The sequence below is a fragment of the Capricornis sumatraensis genome, chromosome 3, assembly GCF_032405125.1.
Source record: "Capricornis sumatraensis isolate serow.1 chromosome 3, serow.2, whole genome shotgun sequence".
NCBI classification, from domain to species: domain Eukaryota; kingdom Metazoa; phylum Chordata; class Mammalia; order Artiodactyla; family Bovidae; genus Capricornis; species Capricornis sumatraensis.
In genome coordinates this window covers 180,153,350-180,167,971 of record NC_091071.1, presented here as the reverse complement: position 1 = coordinate 180,167,971, position 14,622 = coordinate 180,153,350, and the positions used below count along the sequence as shown (strand labels likewise).

General features: G+C 48.8%; 1 protein-coding gene across 3 annotated transcripts in view; it reads right to left on the bottom strand.

Annotated features, from left to right (window-relative positions):
* Positions 1-1,029: 1,029 nt before the first annotated feature.
* The window catches only part of FBXO42 (F-box protein 42), a 101,677-nt gene continuing 88,084 nt past the window's right edge, over positions 1,030-14,622 (bottom strand). For all 3 annotated transcript variants that reach the window (XM_068967595.1, XM_068967596.1, XM_068967594.1), the window contains exons 5-10: positions 6,995-7,148; positions 6,069-6,179; positions 4,328-4,424; positions 3,801-3,857; positions 3,034-3,150; positions 1,030-2,533 (exon numbers count right to left, since the gene is read on the bottom strand). In XM_068967595.1, coding sequence (XP_068823696.1) covers positions 1,418-2,533; positions 3,034-3,150; positions 3,801-3,857; positions 4,328-4,424; positions 6,069-6,179; positions 6,995-7,148 — 1,652 coding nt within the window. In that variant the 3' untranslated portion in view covers positions 1,030-1,417. The remainder of the gene's footprint in view (positions 2,534-3,033; positions 3,151-3,800; positions 3,858-4,327; positions 4,425-6,068; positions 6,180-6,994; positions 7,149-14,622) is intronic.

The following is a 14,622-nucleotide window of genomic DNA, read 5'->3' as shown; positions in this document are numbered from 1 at the left end:
CTGACGAGAAATCTCCAAAATGATCCACACTTAAGTGGTGCCGAGGCATGTTTGTCCGTGTCATGGTTTAGAGACTGGCAACTTACAATTTCCTGTGTCCGCCCCCCGCCCCCCACCCCACCAACACTGCTCTGGCTGGAAATGTTATCTCAGAAATGACATGAAAGTGAAAACCCAAGCCTTGTTAGGGCGACAGGTGAACAAGACAAAGAAAGAGCTGCCCCCGAGGTCAGCCATGCTTCAGGGAACCCAAGCGCCAGTCCACAGCCAGGCAGAGGAATGCATGCCACAAGGGCGAAAACCGTTCTAGAAGGAACTGCTCTTCCAAGATCAGTTCTGTAAACATGGATGGGTGTGTCCAACGTGCTTTGGAAATAAAAAGACGCCCACAGTACTTTCTGACGCGTCAAGGATTTCTCACGATACTGGCATCTCAGAACTCCCTGCTGGTGCCCTGGTGACTCGAGAAAAAGGGTTCCAGAAATATTTCTAAGAGATTTCTCTGGACACCCAAACTTAGTAAAAGAAAGTGAGAAAGGTTTTAGAGCTTAAAAAAATTTCACATATCAAAGAAAAAGAGGGCAGGGGAGGGAGGAGGGGAGAACAGCAGCCGTAAACAGGAGAGGCGGCCTCCGGGCGCCAGGTTTCAAGGGAAAGAAAAAGAGAACAGACACAGACTTTGGAAACTGCGATGAAATACGATTATTAGAAAATTCCAGAATCAGACCCCGGAGTGTTTCCTAAGACATGGAGGGAGCACGCAAACAGGTGCTTCTGCGTGAATGTTGTTTCACGCTGACCCTGGCACACACGTGGAGCAGATCCCCGCTGGGTGCCTTCCTCCTTCCCAACGGGCAGAAGAGGACCGGGCAGAGGGCATCACTGCAGAGAGCAGCGGTCACAGGCCCTCTGTGGGCAGAGAGCAGATTGCTACACGTCACTGTACCTGCCAGCACCGACAGCCTGTGAATTGGAAGCCTCTGCTTGTGCGTTTCACGCGTGCCCTTTCTTTATCTAACTCTGAGAAGGCCAAAGAAGATTTACAGGTGGCTCTTCAGTTTCTGTAGGAAGGTTCTGGTAGGTATCTGTTCCCTAAATTCTTGGTCTAGTTACCAATAAAGTAGAAAAAGGCGGCAGAGCCTCTGCTAAAACACAGCAACAATTTTATCTGAACCAGGATGGAGCTCTCTCCCTCTTTGTGAACAGAGTTGGCTATATAATATTTCTCTATAGATTTATATAATTTTTTTTTCTTAATGGAGATTTGATCCCAGCCTGGCGTGAGTGAGGCTGGGAATTGGGGTTTGGTTTATGAGAGTAATTTTGTCCTTTGTTTTCTCAATTCTCAGTCCAAATGCTTGCACGCTGGAAAATTCCAAATCAAAAGCCACAGAAAGGGGCGAGGGCTTAGAACACATCATCTCTTTGCCCGCACGAAGTACAAGGCGTTTGTCTTTGGGTAGTACTTCGCGTTCTGCTTCTTGTCCATGAGCCCTCCAAATATGATGAGCTCGCCCCTGCCCTGCACCACTGTGTGCAGGCTGGTCTCGGGAGGCCCGACCACAGAGCTGCTGCTCAACACTTTCCACTTGACGCGCCCCTTCTCCTTGGTGTCCTTGATGTCCAGCACGTACATCTGCATGGGCTTGCAGTTCATGCTCTGGTACAAGGGCTTGCCCACGTTCAGGGACTGCGGAGGGTGGTGGCCCAGGCGGCGGGCAATGGGGGGCAGCGCGTGTCCGTCTCCCTGCACGGGCCCGGGGCGGGGGACAGGCACTGCCTCTCCGCTGCCCAGGTTCTGGCTCCCGGGGGAGCCTGGAGAAGACCCCAGGGGAGGGCTCAGTGCTGCGGAGGCGGGGGGACCTTTGGATGACATCGCTTTGATGGCTTCCAGGCTGCGGCGCAGGGCGCTGGGGGAAACGGCTCCCGCGAGGGCACTGGCCACGTGTGGCGGGGTGTGCACACCGTTCGTCTGCTCGGGCGGGTGTCGCAAGCCGCCCCCCGCTGTCCTGCTGCCCACGCCATCCATGTGACTGCCACTGGAAGCAGTTTTCAGGTCCCAATTCAGATCTACTGACCCTAGCCTTAGATCTTTCTGATCGGGGAGTGATCCTCGTCGAGGGGCCAGGGAGAGCCCCATTTTCAGGTCACACCCTTCAGTGGTAGACGGGGTGCTCGGAGACACAGCCTGCACGGGGCTGTCCAAGGAGGAGCCGCTTACAGTTGCCGATCCCGGAGATAAACTCCCACCATTCAGGACGGGTGAGCCATCGCCCCTGGCTGGGGAAAGGCTTCCTTCTCGGGAACTTGAGGGGGTCTGCCTTTGCGCTCTGGGCCTCAGTGTTCCCCAGCGGCCGTTAACACAGGGCGCTTCATCCATACTCCTTACGGGAGACTGCGAGCGGTATTCTCGGGTTTCGGGAACCAGGGCTGGAGGGGTGGCACTGATAGGTGATGGGCGGGAGTTCAAGCTGGGGCTAAGCGGTGCTCGTCCACTAGGCGCCTGGCTGAAGACCACCACACACTGCCCGACCTGGAAGACAGAAGACCCGCGCTCAGCTCTGGTCATTTAGTCGACCCTGCAACATCTCACCAGGGGCGCTGGGGGCGGGCCAGGTGTTCTGCAGGAATCTGAGATCCCTACCAAGATGAGAAGAACACAGGACCTCCAGGACTGATGGGAAACTTCACATATATGAAGGGGCTCTATGTATAAAGTTGGTACAGGGAGACGTGCTGTCGTTCGAATCATGTCCACAGAGCAGGGGTAAAGGGAAGAACAGGCTGTATGTGTGGGGGCCTGGGGCAAGGTTCCTAGACAGCGGTGCTCAAAGGAGGGTGGGCCCCACACAGCTTTTCTGTCCAGTGGCTCACGTGTGTGAGAAATGCCTGAGAGCTGCGCTCAGTGTCCACCTCTCTGGGGACATCAGGGTGTTTTCAGTTTCCACACGAAGTTGCTTAGCAACCTGATGAGTTAATCGGGCTCGAGGTTCAGGGCCTCCGCCTCTGCTGGCCCGCCGGCTTCCCACTCACCCGGCAAGCTGGATGGCACCACAGTTCTGGGGCTCCATGGTCTTCATTCTCCACCTTGAGCGGCTGCCAGGCCCAGGGACCCGAGTGCATGTGCAGCAACCAGGCATCCTTGAACAGCTGCAAGAGAAGCACCCACAGCAGGGCTCAGGGGCGGTGCAGGTTACAAACCACGCGCGCGCGCAGGGCCGCGACCCCAAGCTGCATTGTCGGTCACAGAGTGTGCGCGCACTTCAGGAGGCAGGGCAAGCTCTCTGGCCGTGCAGTCATCCGTGTATGGCCGCTGGCCGGACACACGAGACCGCACCTGGGACCCCAGGAATCAACTTGGCATGGTTTTAAATTTGCCTGCGGTTCTGTGTGTGTGTGCACTGACAGGGAGGGTCGTAGACAAGACAAACCCACAATGTCTGAACCTGCATTCTTAAGTAAACTTCATGTGAATTCTGGCCACAGTCAACTTACTTTTCTCTCTCACTCCTCTTTGTGAAAAAAGATAGCAGCAAACCTTGTACCCTAAAGGCTCCATGGGAGAAGGAAGACCATAGACATGAATATTTAAGAGATAAATGTCTGTAATGAAAAGCTTCCCCCCTTCTCCCCAAAAGAGTGGAGAAAAGGGCCAGAAAATACAGAGGCTATGTGGAAAAGGTATTTTCTAAATGAAAACGCTACAGAAATGGCCTTGCAGTTTTACAAGGTGAGACAGGGGAAGCAGGTTCTGAAGCTCCGTGGCGTGTGCATGGGAACGCCACACCAGCCGTACTCACAGCGTTGGGACCGCCACAGCCTCCAAGGATTAGAATAGTCGCATCATCTATGACGATCTGGGACAGGAAGAAATTTAAAATGAACCTACAAAGACACAGGCGTCCGACCTCCGCTACCTCAGTGGTGAATGGAAATAAGTCTAGTCGGCTCCCGAATGACAGTGTTCTGTTCACCACAGGCTCCCCGGTCCCCCAAACCACGTCAGTTCTGATCCTTGTAAACAAACTACTGATGATTCACCTGGATGAATTCTTTGTTGATTAAATACTATTAACACTAGAGTGCCAACCACAGAAAATGCAGGGTTCTCTAAAAAAATAAAATGCTTTGGGGAGAGGCACAATATAAAGCCAACAAAAATAATTATAACCCACTAGAAGTTGAAGAATAAATGCCAGCAGAAGAGAGTGGTGAACTCTCCATGGTCTGCATGTGCTGGCCCCTTATCTGACCCCCTCCTCCCTCTCCTGTCCTAACTGACAGACACTACAGAGCTTGCTGAATAGCTATCTTAACTCCTGAGCACCTGAGACTGGCCGCCTCGGGGATGAGGGCTGGGCCCGGAGATGCTGGGCTTGGACCACGCCCACTGCTCGAGGTCCAGGACCCAGACGTCGCTGCTCCTGTAAGACAAGGACACGAGGGTGAGGGAGCCGTGCGTGCCCGGGGGCACGGGCGCCGGCCCGGCGGAGGGGACGCTCTTCAGGGTTCTCCCGCAACGCCACGCCCGCATTCCGCACTGCACCACAGGAAGGGAGACTTTCACACCTGGCTCTTTCCACTAACCCACAAGGCTGCATTTGAGTCATGTCTGTAGCCGAACGGCAACTAAAGTCAGAGTTACTTAATTGGTGATAGCAGGAGATAGCTACCAGCTGTGATACAGCCTTTCAAAGGCAAAACCCACAGGAAGAGAGCAAAATTATTCAAAAGGCAGTTCTATTACTGTCTAGGAGATGAAGATTTATCGACTTTGGCTACAAAAGGTAATTTCACCCTGGTTAATGGGAGCTGCAGCTTTTGTGTCAAGGACAAGTCGGCATCTCCAGCCCTCAGGGGACCGGTATGGCAAGGACAGACTCCTCCACGGCAGTCTCTGTTTCATGGGCCCTCTCTAAGGGCATTTATTCACCCACGGGGACACAGGAGTGAACGCCCAGCCCCTTAGGCCCTCGCCCTCACACACACCGCGCTCCACGAGTGTTCTAAAATAAGGAGATGCAGAGGGCCCTGCGGGAGAAGAGGGTCGGCTCTGGGATGGTTTTACTGCTGACGGCAGGACCACGCCTGCTGCTGATGCCAAAGCAGACCAGGTCCTTCAGGCAGACTGCTCTGGGCAGAGCTGCAGGGCCGCAGGGAGGAGGAGACAGCCTCACGGAGGGTCAGGCCGGGCAGCATTCCTGCTCCTAGCCATTCTCCCAGCTCATGCCAATCTACCTCTCTCCTCCTCTGGAGCTCCAAGGGGCACAAGCTGGGCCCTAAGGAGAGCAAGGAGAAGTTCTCTGCTTCTTGGAAGGTGGCCTTCTGAGGGCACAGGCAGAAACAGGCAAGGTCAGAACCTGATCCCGCTGAACTAAACCACATACCGAACCACACAGAGACTCTATGTAGCCCTGATTTTTTTTTTGACATTTGAAAAATAAGCTTTATTTTAAAATTAAAGACACACTGAAAACAAATACTTTTTACAATTTATATCAAACACTTACATAATTTAGGAATGCTGAGCATTAATTCTTAATTCAAAGTAATGACATTCATAGAATACATCTTGGTGCCAGCCAATACGGGGTTGACAAATCTAATATTTCCTATCAGCTTAACCATTAATCCTTGCTAAAATTCAGTGATTATGATCCAACTTTATAAGGTTAAGCAAGTCTTTCAGGCAATACTCTCATACAACTTTTTCAAATACAAACATTTATACCAGCAAGGCAATTATTAAAATATATATAAATTATGCTGAGGGGCTTGATTAAAAGGTTGTCTGTATAGAGATGGACCTCACCTCAGAAAGCACATACACACAAAAACATTTAATTGAATATAAGATGCCCGTAGACCAGATTTTATGGAGCACGCTTCTCAATTTATTGGTCTGTGACTAGAACCAAAACACAGAACACCAGGGTGAGATAACTAACTGGACTAATCAGAACCATGCTCAGGAATCTTGACCCTGACTAGTTTTCTTTTCTGCCCTAGCTGACCTTTCCAGGAGTATTTATCCTCAGGGTGACAGCGAGCTAACCAAACGTACTCACATCTGCCGCGATCCTAGGGAGCCGCCGAAGACAATCATTTTATCATCTATCACACAAGAGGAGTGCCCGGCCATGGGGGGTGGGCCGTGGGTGGTCACAATGCAGTTCCACCTAATGCAGAGAGACGGGGGAAGTCAGGAGGTCAGCGCCTCTGCTTCTGGCCTTCTGTGTTTAAGACGGAAGACAGGAAGCAGGCACCCATCTAACGTGACAATCCTATCACCTTCAGTACAGAAACTGTTAGACGATAAATGCAGGATGGCACAAGGTCCTTATGCCTTTTCTACGGATCTGCTGAAGTTCTACTCACTCAGCACCCCAATGGGTAAGGCTCAGACATGGAGTGGAGAGACGAGGAGAGAAGGGCAGGGACTCCACCCCGTCCCTGAGCCGCTTCAGCCGAGCTCGCTGAAGGAGCACCACCTGCTGTTTCTTTCTACAGGCCTGATTTATTGATCAGCAGCAGCTGCCAAGAGCCCTGTACTGAGTAGCTGCGCAGTCCGTCACAAGGAAACAAAGGTGGCTGTCATTTTAAAAAGACAAGTCTGTACAACAGCTGGGAGTCAGCCTGGGGAGGGAGCAGGCGGTGTCCTCTGGATCCAAGCACTCCTGGGCGCTGGCAGCCAGAGCTGAAGAGCTCTCTGTTCTTTAACTGGCTCATTCATTTTTCTTGGAAGAGGAATACATGTCTTCTACCTTTTCTCTTTGGAATACGCATGCTTAACTTCAAGTTCTAGAGAGGGTCCTGTAAACCCTCTGAAACTGTAGGCAAAATTTGTGCATAAAAGTTTTATTTTTCTGGGAAGAGTCCAAAGCTTTCAACAGATTCTCCAAGAGATTTCTGGACACACACAAAAAAGATAAGGAATCCAGTCATGTTAAACCTTCCTATTCTAGATTAAAAGGATTTTGTCTTTGTAGCTTACCAGTTTTTAGAGGGTGAGTAAGTGTGTATCTCATCAAAGAACCTCTCTGGTTGGTGGAGGGGGTAAGGGCTCGGCCGTGTCCAGCCGCCAAACAGCACCAGCAGATCCTTGTACACGACCAGGGTCGCTCCAGCTTTGGGGGAAGGATAGGACCCTGGGAGAAGCCAGAACAGCATGGTTAGCATCAGCGCCTCTCGACAAGCCGCCCGCAGGCGGTCTGCAGATCACCGTTTCCTAACAGGACAGAACAGGAACCAATCCTACAAGGCAGCGGGGAGCGGGGCCCCAGAGCTGGGTCTGCAGGTCTGAGAGAAAGCCACCACCAAGGCACACTTCTCTCATAAGCGAAGCTGGGGAACCTGAGTGAGCGAAAAGCTGCCTAGCCGCTCTCAGACTCAGTCACTTAGTGTGCTCACCTGAAATCAGGACGAGAGTGTCTATCTCATAACGGTGCTCTGGGTCACTAAACAGTGTACGCAAAGCACCGAGCACAGTGCTGGGCACACAGCTGGCACTCAGTGAATGCCGACTCCCCTGTCCACGCCTTCAATCAGCTTAACAGAGAGCACAGAGGAGAGCGGCACAGGAGCCACGCAGGAGTGCACGCACACTCACGCAGGAGTGCACACTCACGCAGGAGGGCATGCACACTCACGCAGGAGTGCACACTCAAGCAGGAGGGCACGCACACTCACGCAGGAGTGCACGCACACTCACCCAAGAGTGCATATAAACTCACACAGAACTGCCGCTGCCAACCACAGTAAGAGAGAAGGCAGAATGCAGTTCTTCTTTGTCCTGTAAGTCAAATGGTAACAAGCGACCTCTGGGCCCCTAGCTATGGGCCTCACTAGCACCAACGGAAGCAGATTTTCAAGGCTCGATGTGAAAGTGTTCCAAGGACACTGCAGCCAAGTGTGGCTCCTAAGGCCTCCAGGCTGCACCTCTGAGCTATTCTGACAGAATTTCAAAGCAACAGAAATCCGGCTTATACTGGAAAATTTTAGGGATAACACATGTCCCATGGAAGCACCACTTTTCTGAGCGTTCTGTCCTTGAAACAAATGCTAACTTTCCCAACCCCTTACTCTCTGCCACCTGCAGTTTCCTTACGACAAAGCAATCTGTCCCACCCAGCTATCAGCTAATACTGGGATATTAAAAAGTACTTTTGTTGTTGTTGAAGCTAAAGGATCTATTTTTCAAAGGGAATCTTACACAGAAAGAGGCCCAGCAGCATATCGAGCTGACAGCAGGTGAGGTGCTCCGATTCACATGGTCAGCTTGGCCCGTCCCTGCACCATGGGCTCATGGGAGCAAGGTTGGAAAAGCCCTGCTCAGACTGCTTTACTGCTCGCCATTACACAGTTCTCGGGTTGAGAAGCTGGAGATGGGGACTGTCTTCCCTGGGATCCAACTTCAGAGTAACAACTTAACTGAAGGAAGTCCCTGGTGGTCTAGTGGTTAGGGCCATGCGCTTTCACTGCCAAGGGCCCAGGTTCACGCCCAGGTCAAAAAGTCAGGCAGCAAACCAAGGTTCCCTCAAAGAGCAAAACATGGAAACACACAAAAACAGAATTCTTAAGGTATTTTAAGCAGTTGGTATTAAAGATGCTTAAGTACATATGCTTTGAATCCTAAATTCCATTTGTAGGGATTAACCTCATGAGAAAGCCAGGCCAATGAAACCAGGAAACAGACAAGGATGTGCATTTGCAGTGTTTACACAGAGCGGGGGTAGCCACAGAGAGAGCGCGTGTTTGCAGTGCTTACACAGAGCGGGGGTAGCCAGAGAGAGAGCGCGTGTTTGCAGTGTTTACACAGAGCGGGGGTAGCCAGAGAGAGAGCGCGTGTTTGCAGTGTTTACACAGAGCGGGGGTAGCCACAGAGAGAGCGCGTGTTTGCAGTGTTTACACAGAGCAGGGGTAGCCACAGAGAGAGCGCGTGTTTGCAGTGTTTACACAGAGCGGGGGTAGCCACAGAGACAGTGTGTGTTTGCAGTGTTTACACAGAGCGGGGGTAGCCACAGAGAGAGCACGTGTGAGAGTTAGACGGTCGAGCAGTGCCTGCTGTCATCATTGCTAGAGCAAATCAATATGGAGTTCACACCAGGCCAACTGGCCAGAGACATCCAACAGGACTGCTTTCTACGCGGCACAAAGCTCATGAGAACGGAGCTGAACCACTGCACACGCTTCACTATTACAGGACAGTTAGAGTGTTCCTGGCCGAGGAACGGCTGAGCTCAAGAAAGCACAACGGAGGTAACTGATGCTTCAGTGACATGGACGGGAGCTCACCCCAAGCCCCAGGGAGTAAACACATTGAATTACGATTTGGAAGCAACAGTTAACATGATCACACTAGTCGGGGTCTGCTCCTTCACATGTGCTATGCATTTCCTGTAATACTTTTGAAATAAATCACCAATACTTTATGAGGCGAGGCAGACCAACGTTCACCAAGGCTGGCTTCAAAGACGTTACAAGTGTAGTGTAAGAATAGACCTCTTTGAGGGACAAACTAGTCATAGAGCTGAAAAGAGAGTGTTTGTAAAACAATGATAAGTAAAATCACACCCGGAAGTGACTTCTCAAATATGACCTTTAAGAAAGTCCAAGGTCTGCCTTCTGTCACAAACGGAAGCCTTAATGTCAGCATCTGTACAGGGTCACACTAAGAAGTTAAACTGCGCTTCTCCACCTCAGTTTATAAAAGGAGGGGGGTGGATTACCCTACAAGAACAAATGAAGGGGAGACGGGAGGGCACAGAATTCAGCGACACAACCTCCACACAGTCAGCTCAGCAACACGCGGCCAGACAGCGCTGCGCCAAGTTCTCTGTGAGCCAACCGTGCCTGTGACATTCACACGATCTGTTGCAAACGGGGCACTTTAAAATCCTTATTACTTGAAGAATTCAGTGTTGTGACTTTGCCAAGAGCCCCTAATTTTATCACGTTCGAAATTTATTTATTTCCTGTTTTGAATTTGTTTAAAGCAAACGGTCTTCAACTCCCCTCCCAATTATCTTCATGCAAGGTCCACAAATGAAACCAATCAAATTTATGGTGAGATCAGAGACTGCAGAGGTTAATGAATTTTAGCAATTTCTTTATCTTAAAGAATAAACACGCTTTAACTGACTTCTGAGAAGCAAATAATATCTTTACCAAAATTCTTAGAAAAACAACAAAACTTATTTTCAAATTACATACCTTTATTTGTTGCTTTAAAGTCCCAAGAAAAGCAAGCAATTTAAAGAGGAGAAGTATTTACAAACTTAACTAAAAAACAACAACAACAACCCAACACACGACCGCACATCATTAGGCAAGGAAAGGAACTTTCACGCAGACCAGCCCTCAGTAAGATATCAGGTCCTGAACTTTCCAGAGCTGCACCTACGAGCAAGCAGTCCATTCCATACAGCAGCTAGAATGGTGTCACGTTGCTTAACATGTTTCCATGAAAACACACTTAGGACACGAGATGGAATCCATCACTGGAAACTTGCACAGGATAGGGTATCTGACAACAGAAGCCCTCCCATGGGTGAAAGGCTCCTCATCAAACTCATAAATGAAGGGCTTCCACTCTTTAGGATACTCCTTGGCCTGTCTTTAAAACATGAGGCCACTGGGCCTCTAGATAGTCCAAATATTATTGTATCACAAAAGTGGAGGAAAAAAGGGTGTCACTCCAAGTAGGTTTTCCTCGAGCACCACCACAGGACCAAATATGCCCACATCAAACTTAGACAAAAACAGTACTTAAGCCAATTCCTCCCAGAGGCGATGGTTATCCTCATAGACTTCTTTCCCCAAATACCAAAAGCCTCTAATCGCACAGCAGATACGATCGATGGAGCTCATTTCAAAACAAGCCAAAAACGCATCTGTGGGAAACCGGATAATCAGATAGGCACCCTACACACAGAATTGACATTCCCTCAAATCACTAATTGGCTCAGATGCTTCCCAAGGTTCCCATGAAATCAGAAGAAATCTTCACATATGAGAGACAGTGGTAGAATTACAAGGCCCTCTCATTTACTTTTGCAAAGAGGATGGGAAAGCATTGAAACAGCGCCAAATTCTGGTTTGGTTTCTCCGCCACTTTCCCACAGCTGTAGCTTCCACTCATGCAGAACCCAGCACTAGACGAGAAGCTCAGCTGTTTGATACGACACAGAACAAGCACTTGGTTTAATCGGGGTGTCTGCATTTCATGTGTGACTGAATAGTTCTTTCACCCCTCCACACTAAGACCATTATTTCTTGCTATTACTAGTTTATTATTAAGATGTTAAAAGTGCAGTTCAGTCGCTCAGTCATCTCTGACTCTTTGAGACCCCATGGACTGCAGCACACCAGGCCTCCCTGTCCATCACCAACTCCCAGGGTTTACTCACACTCATGTCCATTGAGTTGGTGATGCCATCCAACCATCTCATCCTCTGTCGTCCCCTTTTCCCGCCTTCAATCTTTCACAGCATCAGGATCCTTTCAAATGAGTCAGTACTTCACATCAGGTGGACAAAGTATTGGAGTCTCAGCTTCAGCATCAGTCCTTCCAAGGAATATTCAGGACTGACTTGCTTCAGGATGGACTGGATTGATCTCACTGTACTCCAAAGGACTCTCAAAAGAGTCTTCTCCAACACCACAGTTCAAAAGCATCAATTCTTTGGTGCTCAGCTTTCTTTATAGTCCAACTCTCACATCCATACATGATTACTGGAAAAACCATAGCTTTGACTAGATGGACCTTTGTTTCCAAAGTAATGTCTCTGCTTTTTAATATGCTATCTAGGTTGGTCATAACTTTCCTTCCAAGGAGCAAGTGACTTTTAATTTCATGGCTGCAGCCACCATCTGCAGTGATTTTGGAGCCCAAAACATAAAGTCAGCCACTGTTTCCCATCTATTGGCCATGAAGTGATGGGACCAGATGCCATGATCTTAGTTTTCTGAATGCTGAGTTTTAAACCAACTTTTTCACTCTCCTCTTTCACTTTTATCAAGAGGTTCTTTGGTTTTTCTTTGCCCTCTGCCATATGGGTGGTGTCATCTGCATATCTGAGGTTATTGATATTTCTCCTGGCAATCTTGATTCTAGCTTGTGCTTCATCCAGCCTGGCATTTCTCATGATGTACTCTGCATATAAGTTAAATAAGCAGGGTGACAATATACAGCCTTGACGGACTCCTTTCCCGATTTGGAGCCAGTCTGTTGTTCCATGTCCAGTTCTAACTCTTGTATCTTGACCTGTGTACAGATTTCTCAGGAGGCAGATGAAGTGGTCTGGTATTCCCATCTCTTTAAGAATTTTCCACAGTTTGTTGTGATCCACACAGTTGAAGAATTTGGCACAGTCAATAAAGCAGAAGTAGAGGTTTTTCTGGAACTCTCGTGCTTTTTTGATGATTTAGTGGATGTTGGCAATTTGATCTCTGGTTCCTCTGTCTTTTCTAAAACCAGCTTGAACATCTGGAAGTTCACGGTTCACATACTGTTGAAGCCTGGCTTGCAGAATTTTGAGCATCACTTTGCTAGCATGTGAGATGAATGCAATCGTGCAGTAATTTGAGCATTCTTTGGCATTGTCTTTCTTTGGGACTGGAATAAAAATTGGCCTTTTCCAGTCCTGTGGCCACTGCTGAGTTTTCCAAATTTGCTGGCATATTGAGTGCAACACTTTCACAGCATCATCTTTTAGGATTTGAAACAGCTCCACTGGAATTCCATCACCTCCACTAGCTTTGTTCATAGTGATGCTTCCTAAGGCCAACTTGACTTCACATTCCAGGATGTCTGGCTCTAGATGAGTGATCATGCTGTCAAGGTTACCTGGGTCGTGAAGATCATTTTTATATAGTTCTTCTGTGTATTCTTGCCACCTCTTCTTAATATCTTCTGCTTCTGTTAGGTCCATACCATTTCTGTCCTTTATCGAGCCCATCTTTGCATAAAATGTTCCCTTGGTATCTCTAATTTTCTTGAGGAGATCTCTAGTCTTTCCCATTCTATTGTTTTCCTCTATTTCTTTGCATTGATCACTGAGGAAGGCTTTCTTATCTCTCCTTGATATTCTTTGGAGCTCCTGCATTCAATGGATATATTTTTCCTTTTCGCTTCTCTTCTTTTCACAGCTATTTATAAGGCCTCCTCAGACAACCATTTTGCCTTTTTGCATTTCTTTTTCCTGGGGATGGTCTTGATCACTGCCTCCCGTGAATCTCCGTCCATAGTTCTTCAGGCACTCTGTCTACCAGATCTAGGCCCTTAAATCTATTTCTCACTACTACTGTATAATCGTAAGGGGTGTGATGCAGGTCATACCTACATTGCTATGACCAGTGGGTTCTCTTGGCAGAGCTCTATTAGCCTCTGCCCTGCTTCATTCTGTACTCCAAGGCCGAATTTGCCCATTACTCCAGGTAGCTCTTGACTTCCTACTTTTGCATTCCAGTCCCCTATGATGAAAAGGACATCTTTTTTGGGTGATAGTTCTAGGTCCTGTAGGTCTTCATAGAACCATTCAACTTCAGCTTCTTCAGCGTGACTGGTTAGGGCATAGACTTGGATTACTGTGATATTGAATGGTTTGCCTTGGAAACGAACAGAGATCATTCCATCGTTCTTGAGATTGTGTCCAAGTACTGCATTTTGGACTTTTTTGTTGACCATGATGGCTACTCCATTTCTTCTAAGGGCTTCTTGCCCACAGTAGTAGATATAATGGTCATCTGAGTTAAATTCACCCATTCTGGTCCATTTTAGTTCACTGATTCCTAAAATGTCGATGTTCACTCTTGCCATCTCCTGTTTGACCACTTCCAATTTGCCTTGATTCACAGACACAACATTCCAGGTTCCTGTGCAATATTGCTCTTTACAGCATCAGACCTTGCTTCTATCACCAGTCACATCCACAGCTGGGTATTGTTTTTGCTTTGGCTCCATCCCTTCATTCTTTCTGGAGTTATTTCTCCACTGATCTCTGCAGCATATTGGGCACCTACCGACCTGGGGAGTTCCTCTTTCAGTGTCCTACCATTTTGCCTTTTCATACTGTTCATGGGGTTCTCCAGGCAAGAATACTGAAGTGGTCTGCCATTCCCTTCTCCAGTGGACCACATTCTGTCAGACCTCTCCACCATGACCCGCCCGTCTTGGGTGGCCCTGTACAGCATGGCTCATAGTTTCATTGAGTTAGACAGGGCTGTGGTCCAAGTGATCAGACTGGTTAGTTTTCTGTGATTGGATTTTCAGTCTGTCTGCCCTCTGATGGAGCAGGATAAGAAGCTTATGGAAGCTTCCTGATGGGAGAGACTGACTGAGGGGGAAACTGGGTCTTATTCTGCTGGGCGGGGCCGTGCTTCAGCTCAGTTCAGTGACTCAATCGTGTCCGACTCTTTGTGACCCCATGGACTGCAGCACGCCAGGCCTCCCCTGTTCACCACCAACTCCTGGAGTTTACTCAAACTCCTGTCCACTGAGTCGGTGATGCCGTCCAACCGTGTCATCCTCTGTCGTCCCCTTCTCCTTCTGTCTTCAGTCTTTCGCAGCATCAGGGTCTTTTCCAATGAGTCAGCTCTTCACATCAGGTAGCCAAAGTACTG